Source organism: Lacerta agilis, chromosome 5, assembly GCF_009819535.1.
Source record: "Lacerta agilis isolate rLacAgi1 chromosome 5, rLacAgi1.pri, whole genome shotgun sequence".
In the NCBI taxonomy this organism is placed as follows: Eukaryota; Metazoa; Chordata; class Lepidosauria; order Squamata; family Lacertidae; genus Lacerta; species Lacerta agilis.
In genome coordinates this window covers 25,951,100-25,972,482 of record NC_046316.1, presented here as the reverse complement: position 1 = coordinate 25,972,482, position 21,383 = coordinate 25,951,100, and the positions used below count along the sequence as shown (strand labels likewise).

Sequence of the window (21,383 nt, the reverse complement as noted above, 5' to 3'; positions counted from 1 at the left end):
TTTTGAAATATACTTAGCATTTTTACTGCAAATGAGAAAAATTAAAGTTTTAGGTTTTTCATATTCCTTTTTTCTAATTTAATAGTGGACAGACTGTATTCAGACATGCTAAACCTTGGTTTTAGCATTATAAGAATGAGCCTGGCTTCCATGCTGGGCTCAAATGTGTTCCAAATGGCTGCAAGGAGATAAGAACCCCCTCCATTATGCAGAATATCATAAGCCATTGCACACAAAACACCCTGCTGTTCAATGCAGGGATAGCTCAGCTGTTAGAGCATGAGACTCTTAATCTCAGGGTCATGGGTCTGAGCCCCACATTGGGTCAAAGATTCCTGCATTTGAAGGGGGTGGGACTAGATGACCCTTGTGGTCCCTTCCAAATATACGGTTGTATGAGTCGATGAAAAAAATCTTACTAACATTGGTGGCATGTGTATCCCACACCTGTATATATGTCCTGCAAATTTCTATTGCAGAAAAGTTTCCATTGAATTGGGGATTATTTTTTCAAATCTGTAGGCATGGGGGCAATCCAGATTGTGTCTGCCATGACCCATCAGGCTAAACATAAATCAGTACTTTTGCTTTGCCATGCACAAAGGGTTTTTTTGTGAGCTCAGCAGTTCTGCATCCCATTGGCACGGGGGCAACCTACTGTGAGGGGCACATGCCAGGTGTGGACGGGGCCAGAGGGAAAAAAAGAGAATGAACATTTTATTGTTCTATTGTAGTTTATTCACCCATCCCTCTCCATCCTTCAGACATTGGAGGTGTCTGAAGGACCCTTCAAGCAAGCTAAAAACATTCAAGGAGGGTATGAAGCATGGCTGATGAGGTATGTGGCCTGGAGAGAGCGAGGGTCAGAGAAGCCTGGAAGGCTGTATTTAGCCCTCGGACCTGAGGTTCCCCACCTTTGTCTGAGATGTCCCTCATTCTGGAATAAAAATTGCATCTGCTGCCTAATGCCAAGTCATACTTTTGATCCTTGTAGCTCAGTATTGTCAGCCCTGCCTGGCAGCAGCACTCCAAGGCTTCCAGCAGAAATCTTTCCCAGCCCTACGTGGAGACAACAGGGGTCTTTTTCACCACCCCTTCCCTAAATACTTCTGGTGGCAATTTTATATAAAAGTAGCCTAATCAACGTCAGGCCAGTAGATGTGCCTCTCAATCCATGGTGAATTAGTGCAGGCATAGAATCGCAAAACTGTAGACTTGGAAGGGACCCCGAGGGTCATCCAGTCCAACCCCCTGCAAAACAGGAATCCCAACTAAAGCAACCATGACAGATGGCTTAAACAACCTCCAAGGAAGATGAAGGGCTGTGTAAGAGCCAGCACGAAAGAAAAGCGTGGCAGGATTTCACTGCAGACGAAATGGGGAGCAAGCAAACGACCATTTTTAAGAAAGCAATTCCTTCCCACCCACCCCGCTCATATTCCAAGACGCTCTCAATACGCGCAAGGAAGAATGCCTTCAGATTAAAAGAAACGAGTTTCAACCGTTCCTGCAGCGCGGAAAGCGGAAAAGAAGAGAGACCCGCCGCTCGCGCGCAAACAGGAAAAGCCCCAAACTCCACCCCCGGCGCCTCATAGGGGAGCGCGCTCGTTACGCCTGCGCTATCGAGGGCTGGGCGGGGTAGGGGGCTTATTAGCTCACGTCCCGGGTTCTGTTTTTTTTTCTTTTTTCTTTCCCCCTTCTCGCTTGTGCTTTTGGCGCCTTGGAGATGGCGGCGAGGAGGCAGGAGAACAAGGAAGAGGCGGCTGAAGTGACTCTGGAAGAGCTGATGGAGAGGAGTTTCTTCGAGGATCCGCCTCCGCCGCCGAGGTGCTTCTTGGCGGGGACTGAGCTGCAAAAGCGCGCGCCTTTCGAAGCGCCAGCGGGACGCTTCTCCCCAAGGATCGCGCTCTCGCCTGGTTGTGGGCCCCCCTCCCCACTTCGCCTGCCCTTTAGGTGTCTGGAGGTTGGGTGCCCTTTCTTTTCAGGATTTGGAAATCGCGCTGGCGATTGGGGAGCCTGTGATTAGAGTCCCACGTGTGGCTTAACTCTGATCCGTCCCAGCCAGCACAGTCGATGGTCAGAAACGATGGGGGTTGTAATCCAGTGATCATGGGTTCCCCACCCTTGGCTTTTGAGGAAAGAGAGAGAAAGAGAGTGTGTGTATATATGCATACGCACAAACATACACGTATATATGTGTGTGTGTATATATATACTGTAATCTAATAACAATGGGTGATTAAGCCATCCTTTGTCAGCCAATTTTGCAAAGGATCCTCTGAAGTTGTTTTCCTCCCATCCTGGTATATTTTCAGTTTCAGGACCTAGTGAAAAAGCAGCTGGAGGAGGGATGCTTACAGAGGAAAAACTGGAGGTAGGGGTTAAGGTCCCCTCTTAGTCCCCAGTTCTCTCCTGCAAGTGCCCTCTCTTCCCTCTGTGTGTACAAAAGCAAACATGGGTTTTGGAATGGTTTACTCTGCTTTATGTTCCGTTGTCTTATTTGGCCAAATTACTTTCAAAGGTGTTAGCATTTGAAAGCAATTTGTCCAAATAATAGAAATATTAAATGGCTAAGTACTTGGAGAACAATTGTCTCTTGTCTAAAAGTAGACAAAGGTAGTGCTGCTGTTTATTTCTGCTTGGCGCTTCCGCTTCCATGTCTTAAGTGAGATTCACAGATCTTAGCCCTCAGTGGTATCTGAGCCATTCTACAAGAGTGTATGCCTGACTACTGCCTTGTACCTGTATGTATTATCATGCATCTGTATTTTTAGATTCCCAAAGAAAATTGTTGGCTTCTCGGATACAGTACTCAGCAAGGGTTTGAACAACAGATACTGCGTGTTACATGTCCAGGAAAATGGTGCTCTGGAGAAACACCTGACAATTACAGCTTCTTCTCAACTTGATGATTTGGATACAGAGCTGTGCATCCTAAGACATGACTGGTAACTGCTATGTAACTATTGATACTGGATAATGGGCAAAATGTTCTTTATGCTTGTTATTGTACAGTTTCTAATTGTGGTTAAAAAGTTGAAAAATTAGTTCTATGGAACAAGGGATCAAAATATTTCTAATTCCTAGTTTCTCCTATTAATGTCAGTAAAGGGAAGGAAGCCTTTGACTGGAAACAAACCTTTGACTGTCCCTCTCCCTGCTTTTTTTTAGTACATTAAGACTTAAGGTGTTAACATTTTTTGATCAGTAGTGGGGGACCTCCAGTCCAGTCTCCTGCAAGTTCCGCAGTAACTTGGAGCAAGACTTTTAGTGTGGCTTCTCCTGTTCTGTGGAATACCATTCCTATTGAGATACAACAGGCTCCCACTATCTTCAGTTTCGGGAAACAATTGAAGACATTTTTGTTCTGTCCGGCTTTCCCAGCTAGATAATTGGGTCTTTTATCACAAATGTCTTTGTTCAGTTTTAGTTTCATTTTAAATGTATTTGTTGCTTTTGTGTTTTTTACTGTTGTTAATCATTTTATGTGTAAATCGCCTTGAGACAGTAGTTTTGAAGGCGACTAATAAATTAATTCTAACAGGAATAATAATTGGGCCTACTAGGCCTTTGAATTTGGCCTGTGAGGCCATTTGGGCAAGACTGTTCCCTCCTGACTTCATATGATATCAGGCATGGGTACTTGTTATATCTAGTTTTAATTTTGAAGATAAGGGATCTCTGATCTAAAGACAGAGCTGCCTGCCCTTTGACCGTAAAGGATGTATAGAACAACACATTACGTGCCTGTTATACTACAGGGTACATCACGGTAAAAAATTATCCTAGCATTAGCAGTGGTAATTTAAGTACACATAGACAGAAATCTTTTATCCAAAGAGCTGTCCAATGTTGTTTTGTTGCTTTTAATTAATTGCCAGTAGTTCAGGCAGAACAATCCTAAGACCAGCCAAGGGGTTGTTGGAAGCAGCATAAGCAGTGCTGTTCCACTTTCAGAGAGGGAGGCCCACTGGTGGGATGTCATTCACTTCCCAGGAGGGCTCTTCGTATACCCACAGAAAGCTTCATAGGAACTGATGGTGGGGGGAAGACAAGTGCATATTGTGGAGTTGTACACACACAGGATCCTATACCCTCATTCCCTTGACATGCCCTTGCCCTTAAGGGTACATAGCTCCCTCCTGCTGGTGTGAATAGGAGAGACATTTTAAAATGAAGCACCAAAGGGAAAAAAATAGACAAAAAGCAACCAGAGCTGGTTGCTTCAGCTGGTGTGACTGGCTAACTAGCAGTGCTTCCATCATGGTGGTTCCTTCCCTATGGAATTTCCTTCCCTAACCCCAGTCACCATAGAATTGCTCCTTAAAAGGACCACTACTGAATTGTTCAGAGATTATCGTCTCTGCTTCTCTACCTGTCTGTGCCCATTTTCACTGCCTTTCTGTAGAAGGCCTTTGTAATCGCGAGAGTGTGGGTTGCAATAGGTCCCTGAAAAATCGTTACAGTTTTTCTTGAATACATGAGCACTTTCCTTTCATTGGTCTATAGGTCAGTACAAAAATCACAGATAATTTAAAAATGTGTGCATATCAACATTGTAATCGTTTCACACATTTTTCAGGATTTCTGTTCCAGTGCAGCCTGGAGATATCATTCATCTAGAAGGAGAGTGTAATGCGGGTGTTTGGATAATAGATGCAGATGGAGGATATTTGATTCTGTATCCAGATGTATTAGTCTCTGGCACTACTGTATCAAATAGCATTCGGTGTATGAGAAAAGCTGTACTGAGTGAAAAGTTCAAAGTAAGTTGTGGAAAACATTGTATATTAAAATGGTTTGTTTCATGGGCATTGATAACATCTATATTAAGGGCATTGTCAACTGTTGTTTTAAATAAAGCACCTAGTATTGTAAGTACTTCATACATAAGAAGTTATAAATAAAATTATACCAGTAAAGAGTTTCAGAATGCTCTGGTTCACTATACTATGTTCCCTATTTACTATAGTGATCATCCACTAGTCTCCAGAGTGCCTTTGGGGTAATTGATGAAGACAAAAATAGCAAATAGGTGAACAGAGTCAGTATTTTCTGGAGTTGGGAAAAGACAATAATTTTAATGTGGATTTGTCTAGTGATGAACATATGGTTATATATGTGTTAAAATGCATGTTTTTATATGTTTAACTTTGCAAATCATCCCAAGCTTAAGTGATTTTGGGGGGGGGGGGGGGAATAAACCTCAAATTCCCAGAGCATGATCTGAAGACACATAAGGCCACCACCTTGTTGAAGCTAAACAGGCCTGGCTCTGCTCAGTGTTTGTCTGAGTGACTGTGTGGGAACTACATATTTGTACCATGATGGAGTAAAAGTGGGCCTTTATTTTCATGATGTGAGAAAGGTAGGGTAAAAATGTAATAAAAGAAAAATAAAGTAAATAATGATTGGTGGACTTACCGGTAACATTGATAGCTTATATTCAAGTAGGAAACATGGCTCCTTATTAACCTCCTAACTTTATAGTTAGTTTAATTATGAAATTGTCCTGTTGGTGCTTTCTTCTTTTTTTGCTATTTGTTTTTTAAACTTAAAATTCCTTGCTTACAGTGTTTACTCAAAAAGTAGTCCTACTGTATTTAATGGGACTTAAGGTATAGTAAGTGTGCAGAAGATTGCGCCCTTAGGATGGGACAATGCCACTAAAAATGCAGTATTGTACAGATTAATTAATGTGTAGTACACATACATCTCTGCTAATATTTTGGGGTGGTTTCATTTCCCCCCCAGGGATGTGAGCCTGGTTTGCGTCCAATGCTAATAGGTACAATCCTTCATGAAATTTTCCAAAAAGCAGGAACAAATTTTACACAAGAGAAATTGCAAGAAATTGCCTTCTCGGTAATTCATGGACCGAAGTATCTAAAAGAGCTGTAAGTATTAGCTGTAAGAGATGAAGCGTGTTCTGTCCCCACTACACTGAGTGGTATACTTTTCTCTTAAGAACTTGTTCTTTTTCTTAGTTTTAATGCTTAGCAAAGATCACAGGGCTAGGGAATTGCTGATATTGTTACTTTTTTGACCGTGTGATTGCTTGTGTGGACACAAATGCACTGCCATAATTGTTTCAAAGCATGCAAATAGAGTAACCTTTTTGAAGCAAAGTAAATCACTTGTCATTTTTATAGTTGTACGTGCTACATTTTGGAAGGATAGTTCCCTGTAGTTACATTAATAAAACTGGGAACGTTACAAATGCCTAAACATGTGGATATTTTTGTCTGAGGCACCACAAATAAAAAATAAATATCTGTAATGTAGAGATCTTTTCCATTTCCTACCTTGATCTCTTCTGCTATCTGCCATGCAGCTTTTAATATGCTTTCCTCCCTTTGCTTCCGCAGGTACCAGTTAAATCTGAAAGAGAATGATATAATGCAAGAGATAGAAGAGTACTTTCACTCTTTTATTAAATGGGCAGAAGAGTTCATATACAAAGAAAACCATGTTTGCCAGCATAATATGCAGATAAAATGGTAAGGAACTATTCATACTAACACACTGTTGTAAATTGGTTCTGCCAGTGCTGTAGGTGAGCTTTGTTAGCTGTGTCAGAATTGCAGAATCTCAGGACTGCAAAGTACCGAAAATAAATAAATCAATAAATAATGTTGTACAACTTCTTTAACAATTGAGCTGGGTTGTTAAGCTCCTTTCCTGCCACAGATTCTAGGGCACTTATAAACAACTTGTTGGGGAGCAGGAATTTGTGGGTTAGATCCAGACTTGCTCTTTTGCAAGCAAAAGTGCTCCTTCTGTTCATGGGATATTTCCAGTGGAGACCCCCACCAGCAAAAAGTGGAGAGGAGATTTTTGACAATTTCTCCTTCCCCTTGTGAATCCCGCCCAGGGGCACTGCTTAGGGGGGGAAACAGGGGCTGATGTGTGCAATGTACTGTGGTAACGCTGTTTTGGTTTCTGTTAGTTAAAGTATAATTAAAAACACAAACTTTCTTACGACTATGTTTAGTATTACAAGTTTCTCTCCTTGGGCTTGTTTGCTGTAGCTATTGAAAAGTAGCTGTCAACCAGGTTAGAGCATTTGAATGCACAAATTTCTCTTTCATACAAGCCATGGCTAGCTACTATTGCATTTCAACTCAAATTCACCAAACTTCGTATTTTCAAGGCTTCATTATTCATATCTTTTGCTGCACATTCTGTGGTTGCTTGAATCCCTTGTTTGTTGACAACTCAAATCTGGCTAAGCATTTCAGCCCACTTGTTCTGTTACTTGAGAATGAAATCATTTTTCTCATCTAAGAACAAATTAATAATAAGAGGAAGTGCTGCCTTTTGATTTGTTTGGACGCCATTGCTTAAGAATGTAATATGTTCTAACCTGTTTAAGGAATATGGATTTTGTCCCTTCAAGTATGTATTTAAGGAAAGCTATCTCTTTGTTTTCTGAAGTAAACCTTTCCAGTTAATACACTTAATGTTTTTTCTGATAGGCCAGGGGATGAAAAAGATGACTCCTGGTGCACTGTCAAAGTTACAGAAATCCTGGATGTTGAGGAGAACATTTGGTGCCCCAGATTTGGCTTAAAGGGTAAAATTGATGTTACAGCAGGCGTAACAATTCACCGCAGATCTACAACTCAGTCCAAGATAATGCCTCTGGAGCTTAAAAGTGGCAAGGAATCTAACTCTATAGAACACAGAAGTCAGGTACAAATAGGAATTATAGTAATTAATTTAGGATACATGAAAGACTCTGACTAAATATTAAGTTTTTAAAATGTGTTCTTAATTGTTTTTAAGCATCATTTTTGGTGGGTTCAGAAGGTTCCAGAAGCTGATGCTGTGAGGCAGTTGCTCCTTCCTATAGGGATTGCTCTGCAGGGTTCAGTGGAGTTCAGTTGGGTCTCCCATGATCCTTAACATCTACATGAAACCTTTGGGTGATGTTGTCACCCGTGTGCTGATGATACTGAACTCTTTTTTTATCATCAGATCCAGGTGTTCTGGTGGTGATTTCCCTCAGTTAGTGTCTGAGATGGACTGAATGATTGTGAATAAACTTAAGCCCAGTATAGATAGTACAGAGTTGATGCTAGTAGGAGCTCAGTAGACTGACTAAAATTATACTTTAAGGGGAAATTATGTAGCTGGAGGAAGGTGGTACAGTGGTACCTTGGGTTACAGATGCTTCAGGTTACAGACGCTTCAGGTTACAGACTCCGCTAACCCAGAAATAGTACCTCGGGTTAAGAACAGAACAGAAATCACGCGGCGGCAGCGGAAGGCCCCATTAGCTAAAGTACCTCAGGTTAAGAACAGTTTCAGGTTAAGAATGGACCTCCAGAACGAATAAGTTCTTAACCCGAGTTACCACTGTACTTTGATTCCTAGACAGAGTCTGTGTCCTAGGTTGTTGTTTATCAGATTTTTTTGTTTGGTTTCCTGTGCCCGCTGATGAAAAAGGAAATGAAACTGCTGTCATTCATGTCTTTGACAATCCAGATTGAGAGATTGGGTTACTGTAGTGTATTGTATGTGGGACTGCTGTTGAAGATACTGATAGGCAGAAACAAACTATTTATTTTGAAGCATCTGCATTTGTTTCTGGGTCCATTTCAAGGTTCTGGTTTTGTCTTTCAAAGTTTGTGTTCTGGTTAGTAGCACCTACTGTTTTATCTTCCTTAAGTTTATTCGATGAGGTCTTCTAGAAGCTCTATCCTTCTTGGATGCAGGGATATTTTTTGGGGGTGGTGTCCAAAGATCAGCATTTCTTTCTGTCGCTAAAAGTAGAAAATGAGAAGCCAGCAGAGTAGGAAGAATAGCAAAATCGAAAGTCTGGTTGATAGTCTGGCTATAGGCCTGGCTATTGTGCTGCACTAAATAATTAGGGTGGCTTCTGTGAATATATTCATTGTGATAACTGGCTTGACTGATTAAGTCCCTCGCATGATGCAGTGTGCCATCCTCAGGGATTGTTAGTGGGACTATAATTTCCTCAGCTCTGATGCCCATATTACTGGTCTTGATGCAGCCCTTGCATGCTTATTTGCTAGTGATACATAATTTGTATGCTCACTGGTGGGGGACATATTGTGTATGATTACTGCAGCAAGAAACTGCAAAGTGGTGCAACTTGGTTGATACCTACATTTAACATTCCATTTTAATAGTTTTGGATTCTCCCCTCAGGTGGTTTTGTACTCCCTGTTGTGCCAAGGAAGACGAGCTGATCCTGAAGCTGGATTCCTCCTTTACCTAAAAACTGGGAATATGTTTCCTGTACCTGGAAATCGTATGGATAGGAGAGGTAATTTTCTGCTTGGACAGTGTTGTGTTTACAATATTTCCATCTCGTTTTTTCAACAATGCAGTCTTCAAGGGGGCTAGATTTTTTTTAAATAAAAAAATTGCAATTTAGTAAGGAAAATCAAATAATGCAGAATTTAATAGTTTAAGAGCCCCCCCTCACCCACACATTTGCTGTCTCTTCCAAAAGGTTATGTAAAAAACTGATTTAACTTGGCAAAGAAAAAGAGCACGTGCCAGATGAATTTTTCTGGGGAGGTCGTTCCAGAGTGTGGACCCAGCTACTGAAAAAGCTCTGCCTGTGGTCAGCAAGGGGACTCAGAGCAGAGCATCCAATGACAACATCGGCAAATAGAAAGTTTTTGTGGGAGAAGGAAAGCTTTCAGCTGCCATGGTTCTAGCTCATCTAGGACTTAATTTTGGTCAATTTCAGCACTTTGATTTGTGCCTGAAAACAAACTGGTAGCCAGTGAAGATCTTCTAAGTGCTGAAGTATTTGTTCAGTATGGGAAGGTCCCATTATCAACCTAGTGAGGTTTTATATTCTTAACCAGCTGAAGTTTCCAAAACCTTTTCAACAGGGAGTCCATGTAGAGCCCATCTCAGCAATTCAAGCTGGGGACTACATGGGCATGGAAAACTATGGCAAGTTCGTCTTTTCCCAAGGAAAGACAAAACTAGTGCACCAGTTGAGTAAAGGCCTCAAATTTCAGCAAATGCTCAAGACAGCCTTGGGGTGGCATGGGCTCCTTTGGAAGGAAACATGGGATATAAATACAGAAAACAAATAAATGAAACAATGAGTTCTAAGCTTCCTCCTAGTCTTGGAACTGCTTTGAAGGGGAATGATCCCTACTCACACCCCCCCCCCCCCGGCCCAAAGTTGAGAGGAAACTTAGGATTTGTGCAAAGCAAGCCTCTGTCACATCACTAGCAATGCACCATCCAGCTTCAGATTGGAGGGAGAGGCAGAGATGTGTCATCTTGTCTCTGTGTTTCCTGGGCACTCCGAGTCGCCAGTGGGCTCAGAGCCAAAGTAGTTTTCCTTGTGCTTTTTTCCTAAATATTTGAAACTTGCGAGGAGGACGGACGACCAGGACATCATTTTTGTTTCTCCCTCTGCAGAACTGATCAAACTAAGAAATGAGTTGGCCTTCTATTTGCTTCACACCGTATGCAAATCTGACACTGGGAAGGAGCAGACACAGCTTGCATCTTTGCCTCCCCTGATTAATGACAGTAAGGCATGCAGCTATTGCTCTCAGAAGCAGAACTGTGCACTTTATAGCAGGTAAATTCCATTTTAAAAGCCTGCAAGCTGATCTCAGTTTTAAATGGCTGATGCTGTGGTTTCATTAAGGCTCCGTTTTCTACATCACAGTTTTGGACAAGGCTACATTAGATCCAGGTGTGAAATAATTGATTCTTTTCTGTGTTCGAGATTCTGTGTAATGTCAAATGTATTATTTTGGACCACGCCATGTTGCGTTTGATTTCGTTTTCCATCTGTGAACTATACCAAGCAGAAATGTAGGCATGACCCTAAATATGATAGTGGTTCTATGATAGTGCATGCTGAAATGGTAGCTACCCTAAAAGCAGAGAGAATCTATTGACAAAATCCAGGGAAAGCAGTAGGACTAGGGTTTTCAGGGGGTGGAAGGATGCAGGCGTCTAAGAATTTACATGAAGATAGCACAGACTTACTCAAATTGTAGCCATCTATGAAGTTTCTTATCACAGGCCGTCACAATTGAAATCATAGGAGGATTCATGTTGTGTTCTGTTTTAGGGCTGTGGAACAGCAGCAGAATCACTTTATTTCTCCGGATGTGCTTGCTGCTGTTGAAAGTGAGACGCAGCATCTGAAGCCCTCGCACCTGGAGTATTTCCATCTCTGGTATCTGATGCTCACCTTGGAGTCACAATATAAAGATGGAAAGAAGGGGTGCAGAAACATATGGATGATACCTGCTGCAGAAAGGTATTGGTGATTTAGTAGGGTCACTTTCAAACTTCGCTTTAGCTATTGAAACTGTTGTCATCAAGTTTTTCAGAGTAACGACAGCTAAAAATGTAGATGAAACTTCTTTCAGTTTCCCTAAAGCAAAGAGTTATATGGACTAGCAACTGTGTACCTGGAGCTTTCCAAAACTTCATTTGTTCTTAATTTTTGTAGGGAGAAACATGGAGACTGCATTGGAAACATGATCAGGGTGGAGTGTGTGCAGAAGGTGTCCAATGGACTGTATTTACACTGTTTCCAGCGTAAGAAGGGTTCTGCGCCTGCAATAACTCTGATGATAGGAGACAGGGTTGTTGTGAGTGGTGAAGCGGACAGCACTTTGCTTGGCTTGGCGACTGGTTATGTACAACAGGTCAACGGCTCCAAAATCTCTTGCTTATTGGATAGGTAACATAGTGCTTTACTTGTCAGGAGAGTTCGTGTAATAACATATTATTCTTGTTTCAAACATACATTATACAAATGCATGCAGTTAGAGTGGCCTTTGTCTCCCTGCTGCAGGTACTTGCATCTGGGAAATGACCATTGCCTCCCTATCCAACCTGGTGCCCTCCACATGTTTTGAATTACAGCTGCCATTAGCTCTAGACAGCATGGTCAGTGGTCAGGGACAATGGGAGGGCAGCAGTTTGTAAAACATCTGGAGGGCACCAGTTTGGGAAAGGCTTCTTAGTATGTTTTCTAATACTCAGGATATCACAATGTGAGTGATAACTTTTTTTCTGCCTTCCAGGAACTTGTCACGTATCCCGAAAGACACTATATTTAGGTTAGACCATGAAGAAGGAGCTTTTGGCACAGATGCTCCATTGGGAAACCTTTCTAAATTGATGGGAAATTCTCCTGCAAGGTCTGTTCAAATTTATCTTCCTTCCATGCCTAATGTTTCTAGGAACGTGTTTTCAATTTTTGTTTATTCCTTTCCCTCTCAATCCTTCCTTTTAGTGAAAGGCTTCGTAATTTAATAATAGACTTTCAGAAACCACAATTCATCCAAAATTTGAGCGCTGTCCTTCCTCCAGAAGCAAAGGAAACTGTTGCAAACATTCTAAAAGGTACAGTAGATGCATTTTTAAATTTTATTTTAAAAAACCCTCTTAAGGTCTGATTCTATTAGAAAATTGGATTTCCTGCTTAGAGATTCAGTGGAAAACCTTGTGACTGAAAATATATTAAGGCACTGGATGCCATGCATTTTCAATAAATAAGCTCATTGAAAGATAAAATAATGCTCATTTGCTGAAGCTCTATAAATACTTACTTTGCTGGACAGAGTAAGAATGAAATACTCTTCCTGCAGTCTTGTAGCCTGGCAAATCCCAAAGCCTGGGCATGTAAAAACAGGTGACAACTCTCAATAAGATTGGTACTTTTATCTATATAATTCATATCCCTCTCTTTTGTCACAGGGCCCCAGGGCTAATTATATTTAAAATACGTAAACCAATCAAAAGTTAAAAACACTATACATAATTAATTAAAAACTCGCTCTGTCTATTATTTAGAGAGTCCATGGCTAAGCGGGAATATGAACTCAAACCCAAGCTTGGTTCTCCTCTCAGTGAATGTCATGCAGGTGTGTGTGATTCCTCTTCCTAAGGAGTACTGTATGTCAGGGAAGGCAACTTCCCAAGTGGTTAGAGGAGGATTGTTGAATTCATTGAGAGACTGAAGCTTTCTAGGCTGAAGAAGCATTCTGAATTTTGCCTGAAAGCAAACAAAGAACCATTGCATGCTCTTCGTGGTGGCATGCCTTATCCCAAACTTAATGGAAGTTTTCTGTTGACTTTTCAAGATGTGCTCTGCTGCAGTAATGTTCACGTTTAAAACTTTGCAAGCGAGTCAACAAAAGATAATCTCTGCTGTTGAGACTTTTTGCTAGTCATTTGTGGCATATGGATTGCCTTAAAGAAGAAATGAAGTTATTTTGTTTCCATAAGTTTCCCTGCCTGGTTGCCTGGAGGTAATTTTTAGCCGAAACTGAGTTGCTGCTTAGAAGCCCAGGTTTAAAATACCTGTATGTGGTCACTGAATTTTGAAGCCAATACCAAATTTGTAGCAGGCTTGTTCTCCAGAGTGTTAATTGATGTAGCAGGAAGTTATGAGACTTCCAAGCAAATCATGAATGAGATGACCTACCCCACACTTCTTAATCAGGTTGCAATCCTGTGTGCATTTACCCGGCGCAACCCATACTGAACTTAGTGGAACTAGCTGGGTAAAGGTGCATAGGATTGAACTGTGCATTCTGCCCCCATGCATGCAAACATAGCTAATGTTTTGATATGGTAAAACAGGTACCTCAATAGTCCCCCAGGCTCAGGTAGCTATGTTTAAAATGAAGGCAGAGAACTTACTGTATTCACTAATTTTTTCCCCATAAATCAAAGGCCTTAATAAACCCCAGAAACAAGCAATGAAACAAGTGCTTCTTTCAAAGGATTACACACTCATTGTCGGGATGCCTGGGACAGGAAAGACCACCACAATATGTGCTCTGGTAAGATTCTGGAAAGAAGGAACATTTGAAAAAATTGTGTTAATGAATTTTGTGGACTGTAATGATTGAAACACCCCAAATGTGATGTTTAAGAAGTTTCATTAAAAAACAAACTCTGCTCAAGCAGTTATATGCTTAATGTAGATATTATATATGGCATGTTAGGAAAATGTGCTCTCTGAAGAGAGAATGCTTCAGAACCACAAATCTGCACTCAGGATTTCCACTGGTGTAAATAAAGTACTTAACTACCAGTTTATTAGTATGACACCCCCATGTGTCTAAGAAGTGTGTCAGGGCAGCTAGAAGGGCTTTGGTGTACCCAGCACTCGAATATACCCCTCGCCAGCCGTGTTTGGCATGCATATGAAGGGGCTTTGTGCATGTTTACGTTTGGACGTAGAGCTCCACCACACAGTATTGAAGAAATCCTGATTGGGCCAGGAACCCCCTTCATACGGAATATCTCTGCACAGACATTGGTACACGTAAATCCCCTTCCTATGAGTGCTGAATGCGTGGGCAGTAGTGATTGTACCCCCCCACCCTTTGATTAATGTCCATAGTCTCAAGACCAGCCTCCATTGCCCCACAGATTCCCCAATGCCTTTCTTAAATGTAGGTGGTGGTGATCTGAAAAACATACGCACACCCCATACATGGAATTTCCTCCTACGTTGACAGCTGGGTTTTAGAATTTGGGGGGGGGGGGGAAATGACTTGTATGAAAATTAATGCACCCCTCCTTTGTCTCCTTTCCCAAATTTAGGTCCGAATTCTTTATGCTTGTGGCTTCAGTGTTCTCTTAACTAGCTTTACTCATACTGCAGTTGACAATATCCTTCTGAAGCTGGCAAAGTTCAAAGTAGGCTTTCTGCGACTGGGTAGAGTTCAGAAGGTTCATCCGGCCATTCAGAAGTTCACAGAGGAAGAGATCTGCAGATCCAAATGCATTAAGACTGTAGCTGACTTGGAGGAGCTGTATCGTAGTCAAGTAAGGAAAATGACTTTCAGGGTTTTAAAATCTCTCAGATGTATTTCAAAAAAGACTACCTGGAAAATGAACATCTAGCTGGAGGTGTCTGCCTGTCTGCAGTGCATTTAGTGCTTTATTTTCACGCCGCTTATACTTTGGTTATGAAGCCTCCCCAGATTTGAATCAAGGTACAAATAAAATGTTTGTCCATACCAATTTTACTTACATTGAAAAAGGTAAATGTATTCAGGTTGTGTTGCATCTTTTGAATTTTGTATTTACCGGTAATATGTAAATATTCATAATTGAGTACAGTGCTACCCATAGGCTTTGTAACTGGGAGACTCATACCACTAGAGGGGGCTGGTTGTGTTGTACGAAGGCAAAATACACTTTCAGCCTTGGATTGTTCTTTACAGAATAATGTGTCCCAGTGAAGATGTTGGCCTTCTCTGTGAGAGACATTCTTCAATCTGAAAAGCAAATCTCAGCCATCAGATTTCATCATAAATAATTTACAGACACATTATCCCCGCATTTGCAAATTTAAATATTTAAATCACAATAAGGACGTGGCAGTGATGCACAGGTGCTCAGCAAGACTTGACCTTTCTGAGTTGCTTGTGATCAAACCTGCACTCCCACCCCTAATTTTACTCCTCAAGGGTCTATAGTAATCAACCACCCCAAATACTCAGGGTAAGCAACCATAAAAGCAAGAACTGCTTTTTAATAATGCATGTATAGAGTGCTTTTAATGGTCTATAGAGTCAGCAATGTTGCATTGTTTCGACATAACTGTTCTAAACTGAAAACATTTGTAGTTTTTTTGATACAAAAGTTACAGTTAGAAAACAAAGTTTATAACGACATATTGAAAACAAGTTGCAGGGGGTGGGGGTGGACATTCTCTGGCAACCCTAAATGGTAGAACTCCCCATAGAGGTGTGTCTGGCATTTTCATTATACAGCTTTTGGCAAATGCTGAAGACATGCCTCTTCACCCTGTCTTTAGACACTTGAAGTGTATTTTTTAGAGTCTACCTTACTTTGTGACTGCAAATTGTTTTAAACTGCTTTTAACATTTAGAATCACGGCGTTGGAAGGGACCACAAGTGTAAGGTTCTCAGTTAGTTGCTCATGAGTAAGCAGCCAGGACTCCGCTGTTTCCTTTAAAGATTTTATTGTGCAAACTATGTACAGTGCAGAGCTAAAATGTTCATGTCTGTGTCAAGCGGTGTCAGAATCCAGGAATGGCCCCTTCCGGTTCTGACCCCAACAAAAGAGTTTCGGTATACGAAAACCCCGCTTTCCACCCTTTCTTTTCACCCCACAACGTCTTTGGGGCGATGGAAATTGCGTTCCCCCTGTATTGCCCTTGGGACTAAGGGAGTGCTGGGTCTTTCTTGCATCCCCACAGCCGCTACTCCCTTTCCCCTGTGAACTCTCCCCCTCCTCGCTGGACGTCTCACCACTCCTTTCGCTACCAGAGGAGGAGCTGCTGGCAAGGTGGGACTGGGGCTCTCTGTAGCATCCGGAGAGCCCTTCCACCACCTTGCGCTGCATTGGGGACAGTTCCCTGACAACAAGGGTCATCTAGTCCACCCCTCTACAATGCAGGAATCTTTTGTTGTAACTGGCCATGAGATCTTAGTGTGAGGGGCAGGTAATAATAATAATAATAATAATAATAATAATAATAATAAGTTTGTACTCTCTTTCTAGCCTGTAGTTGCCACAACATGCATGGGAATAAAGCACCCAATTTTCACTCGTAAACAATTTGACTTCTGCATAGTGGATGAGGCTTCTCAAATAAGCCAGCCAATCTGCTTGGGTCCACTCTTCTATTCACTTCGGTTTGTGCTAGTGGGGGACCATCAGCAGCTCCCTCCACTTGTGCAAAATGCAGAAGCAAGGTAAGAGGACATCCTGCTGACAAAATAAGTCATGTAGTGTGATCAACAAAGCTTTGTGTTATCCACGGACTGATTTTTTTTTTATAACAGAGATCTTGGCATGGGCGAAAGTTTATTCAAAAGACTGGAACGAAACAAGAATGCCGTTGTTCAGCTGACCGTACAGTACCGAATGAACAGGTAGGTAGTTATAAGAAGCTATTGTTTAGTCGCCACATATTATAAGTGTTTAAATTTGACAATGCTTTTTTTTGAAACCTTTTAGTAAAATTATGTCACTGAGTAACAACCTGGTATATAATGGCAAACTGGAATGCGGCTCTGAGAGAGTGTCCAAAGCGATAGTTGACTTGCCAAATTTAGAAGACTTGAAATTGGACCAGAAGTTTTCTTCAGAAACATGGCTAAAGGAAACACTTGATCCAAACAACCCTGTTTGTTTCCTTAACACAGAAAAGGTAAATTTTACTTGTTTGCCCTAATAAACAGTTATTTCTATGTTCACCCTATTCATTAGGAAATTGAAGGTGAAATGCTTTAAAAATGTCCTGTCTCTGTGGTAAAAAGGTAAAGGGACCCCTGACCGTTAGGTCCAGTTGCGGACGACTCTGTGGTAGTTCCCTGCTTATGGAATGCTTTGCCCAGGGAGGTTTGTCTTTGTAATCTTTCCAGGGCCAGGGAAAGACATATTTATTCTGCCTGTATTTGGACAACACTAGAAGTTCTGGCTTTAATGACTATTTTCTAGTATTAGTTATTTTGTTGGATGTTTTTGTTTCCAAACTCTTGTAGTAAATCAGTATTGTTTTAATGAATATTTGTTGTATACATTGTATGTTTGTGTATTATTAATTTTTTGTAAGTTGCTTCTTTTGGTTGTGTGACATGATGAGTAAATTTGATGAATTAGTATACTAACTAACTTTAAAGCTAGCAAGCAAAAGTCAACTTGCATTTTTAAAGATTAAAATGTGTAGGATTTTTCCTTGGTACAGGTTCCAGCGCCAGAACTTACAGAAAAAGGTGGTGTAAGTAACATGACGGAAGCCAGACTGGTTCTCTTCCTGACGTCCATGTTTATCAAGGTATCTGAAAGATTTTTGAAATGGTGTGGTCAGCTCTGAAAACTGACATGCTTTGGCCATTAAACTCCTGATTCTGTATGTATACTGAGTCACTGTTCAAAGAAGAGGTATGCTTATTTGAGTAAACTGCTTCTATGGCATCCACTAGGGACACATTATTTTAAAAGCTAAAATAATGGTTCTCCAGTATTTCTTTCCTCTTCACTATGTAGCACCTAGCTGTTGGAGCACATTATAAGCAATTATAATTTGCATTTTTTTTTAATTTAAAAAACACTATTTATATGGGCACTTGTTGACCTGGTTTCCACATAACTTTAAACCATAGTTTAAAATATAGTTCAAAGTGAAAGAGGAGCATACTGCTCAAATTGCAGATGCTTCACTCTTTCCTCTGCTCCTACCTGTCCTTAGCCAGATGTGGTGGTAGAAACAAGTGAGAGGCTGGCTTTGCATTTACCAGTACATGTGAATCAGTATTTGTGGTTTGTTTCCCCCAAGGCATGAGTGGCAAGCTATGGCTTAATGCTTGTGATTTGGGGAAAATAAACAATCGGTGCTTGTTTGTATGTAATGTGAAGCCAGCATGTTTTGCTTCTTTCCTCCAACATCCCCACCCCCTCTCCAGCTGAGGACAGGCAGGAATGGAGAGGAACAAAGTTTAAACGATGGTTTAAAGTGACATGTGAATCGGGCCTTATTTGAAAGGAACCAGTTTCAATTCACTTTTGTAACTTTATATTTAATATTGCATTTTTGTTTCTTATTTGTTTGACTTCAAGTTAATGCCTAATTATTTTGTTTTTATTATACTCCATTTTCCATGAATGTTTATTGATAGCATATACCACAAAATAACTCTTTTGCTAGATTTAATCATGGAATGTCTGGGATTTATTTTTTAGGCTGGTTGCAAGCCCTCAGATATTGGGGTCATATCTCCATACAGACATCAGTTAAAGATAATCACAGACTTGATGACAAGTTCATTTATCAAGAATGTAGAAGTAAATACTGTGGACAAGTACCAAGGAAGAGACAAAAGTATCATCATTGTGTCCTTTGTAAGGAATAACGCTGATGGAAATGTGAGTAGGCTGTATTTTAGAATCACTGAGCAGTTCATAATCTGGAAAGTTAAGATTTGTCCATCTTAAAATGGCTACTTATTTAGTTGTGCTTGGAAAACACAGAAGTAAGTGGTAAGAAAAAAGTACAAATTTATTCCAAAATGATAAGAAGGGCAAATATTTTAGCTAAATAGTTGCACAGTTTCATGGGTCCATTATGAAATTTGGAGTTTTGTCCTTTCTCTTTTCAAAAGAAATCCAGTCCACATCCCCTTGTGAGTGTGCACAACTCCTATTACGGATGATATCTGTCAGGGAAAGAGGGGCTACTCGGGAGGAACAGGGAGAGAGAGAGGAGCAAGATAGTGTTTCCTCCAGAGAAGGAGGGTCGCTGGGTTACAGAGAGCAGCCACCGATAATTTCCACTGATTCATCTCCCACCTCAAGCCCCCGTCAGGAATTGTCACCGGAAGAGGGAGAGGTGCCAGGCTATAGGAGGGCAGGGCAAAGACCAAGAGCAGTCAGTCTCAGACAGGAGGAGGAGGCGATGAGGGGGGGGGGGAGGCGACGCAGACGTCATTTCAAAGTTCCCAGCCGTTGGTTGTGTTGGCGGGCAAGACAGAGCCCGCCACTCCGAGAAACTGAAAGTAACTGATCAGACGTATTTCAGAGACTCTGTAACTACATTATGAAAATAAATAGTTTTAGCTTACCGGAGAGCCTGTCGTTTCTCATGAGCAACATCTAAAAGGGGGAGCAATCCCTGACAATATCCTTTGTGTACATGCTTGCCAACCACACTTTCAGCCAGGAAGTGAACCAACCCTATGCACATACAGTGCCTCCAGGTCAGGCATAGGCAACCTTCGGCTCTCCAGATGTTTTGGACTACAATTCCCATCATCCCTGACCACTGGTCCTGTTAGCTAGGGATCATGGGAGTTGTAGGCCAAAACATCTGGAGAGCCGAAGGTTGCCTATGCCTGCTCCAGGTGAAGGGAGGAATTCTGATTGGCCCAAGGTCCTCCTGTTGCAGGGAGGTACTCTGTGCACATAGTTCTTCACACAATGGTGGAATGCATGGTTGGCGACAGGCATGGCCGCAAGGCAAGACCCAGCTCCCTTCTCAGTGCAAGAAAAATGTGGATGGATACCCCAAAGATCAGAAATACACTGCTTTTCTTTTTGTTGGTGGATTGTGCTATGAAGAAGGCAGATTGCTACCTTCTTCTGATGGTGTTCTGTTGTGCTTAGTTTTATATTTGAAATATAAAACCTGGCAAGTTCAGTCAGCTGCAAAATCTTAAACGAGGTGAACTGCTCTTTTCTCTCAATAGCTTGGAGAACTTCTGAAGGACTGGAGACGTCTCAACGTTGCTGTTACAAGAGCAAAACACAAATTAATCATGCTGGGTTGTGTGCCATCCCTGTGTCACTATCCTCCTCTGAAAAAGTTGCTTTGTCATTTGGATACTGAAGCAATGATATCCTTTTTTGGTAGTGCATCTCTTTATTTGTTTATTTAATTGATTTTACCATTGCAAATAAATTTCAAAATGGCTTACAAAGATAGAAATAAAAAATACATTTAAAGCATTTCAGTTAAAATAATATTACAGATATCACCAATAGTATAGAGCAGCAGGATTAGTGCCATTTGTCAGGGAAAGGCCATGGAAATAGATGAATTTTTAGTGTTGGAAGCACACAACAATTGATGCCTCTTGAATGGCAGAAGGGAGGACACTCCAGAGACATCACTACAGAGAAGGCCCACTTTTGTGTTGCCATCAAAAGGCATTTTGCAATTTGTGGCACCTTCAGCAAGACATCCTCTGAAGATCTCTAGGATATACAGATAAAAGATTTATTCAAGGGCAGCATTAAAATTGATTGTACTTTTTTCTCTTACACGTTACCCAATATATTTTCCTCAACATTACTTACATTTTCAGTCTTCCATTAGGGGCATGTGAAAGTGTGTATCGTTGTAACCTGTGAAAAGGGGGCATCAAGGTGAAAATCCTCATTCATGTGCTGCTGAAAGAATCGATTGCATTATAAGCTTGGGAGTTCCATATTGTCAAATAGATTTAATTTCACTGTCTTTTCTACATGTTAATGTCTCTACATAGTTCTTAAAACGTTAGCCATTTTAAAAATAAAACTTTGCACACACATCTCCAGGCATGTTCAGGCATTTGTTTGAATCGATCTGCAAACCCCACCCCACCCTGTATCCTGGGGCATGTTGCCCTGTTGATTTAGTCCCTTTCCTGTGCTTACCTCAGCAGGGGAGTTCAACAAGGATCTTTGAACTTTTCTTGAACAAGAGTAGAACTTTCTGCACAACCATGGATCTTAATAAAGACCTTTTAATCACTCAAGGCGTTTCAAGGTGTTCTACTTGCTTTTAATGAAAAGCAGGTATAACCCACTGCAGCCTCTCTTTTTTGCTCTGTACAGTGAAAGCTGGAGATTGACTGAGTGGGTAGGGTAATGTGCACTAGGA

At 41.2% G+C, this 21,383-nt stretch overlaps 1 protein-coding gene across 2 annotated transcripts; it reads left to right on the top strand.

Moving 5' to 3' along the window:
* The first annotated feature begins 1,687 nt into the window (after positions 1-1,687).
* DNA2 (DNA replication helicase/nuclease 2) lies at positions 1,688-21,155 on the top strand. Of its 2 annotated transcripts, XM_033148979.1 has the most exons (21): positions 1,688-1,827; positions 2,775-2,948; positions 4,583-4,766; positions 5,755-5,897; positions 6,369-6,500; positions 7,479-7,695; positions 9,178-9,295; positions 10,420-10,585; positions 11,087-11,278; positions 11,474-11,707; positions 12,054-12,170; positions 12,266-12,375; positions 13,711-13,820; positions 14,590-14,814; positions 16,523-16,716; positions 16,807-16,896; positions 16,982-17,174; positions 17,712-17,801; positions 18,707-18,889; positions 20,209-20,355; positions 20,819-21,155. In XM_033148979.1, the coding sequence occupies exons 1-21, from the start codon at positions 1,727-1,729 to the stop codon at positions 20,870-20,872; spliced, it is 3,174 nt and encodes a 1,057-aa protein (XP_033004870.1). In that variant the 5' UTR covers positions 1,688-1,726; the 3' UTR covers positions 20,873-21,155. The 2 variants fall into 2 exon arrangements, with proteins under 2 accessions (XP_033004870.1, XP_033004872.1); XM_033148981.1 differs by lacking the exons at positions 1,688-1,827; positions 2,775-2,948; positions 5,755-5,897 and having other exon boundaries at positions 4,679-4,766.
* The last annotated feature ends 228 nt before the right edge of the window (positions 21,156-21,383 follow it).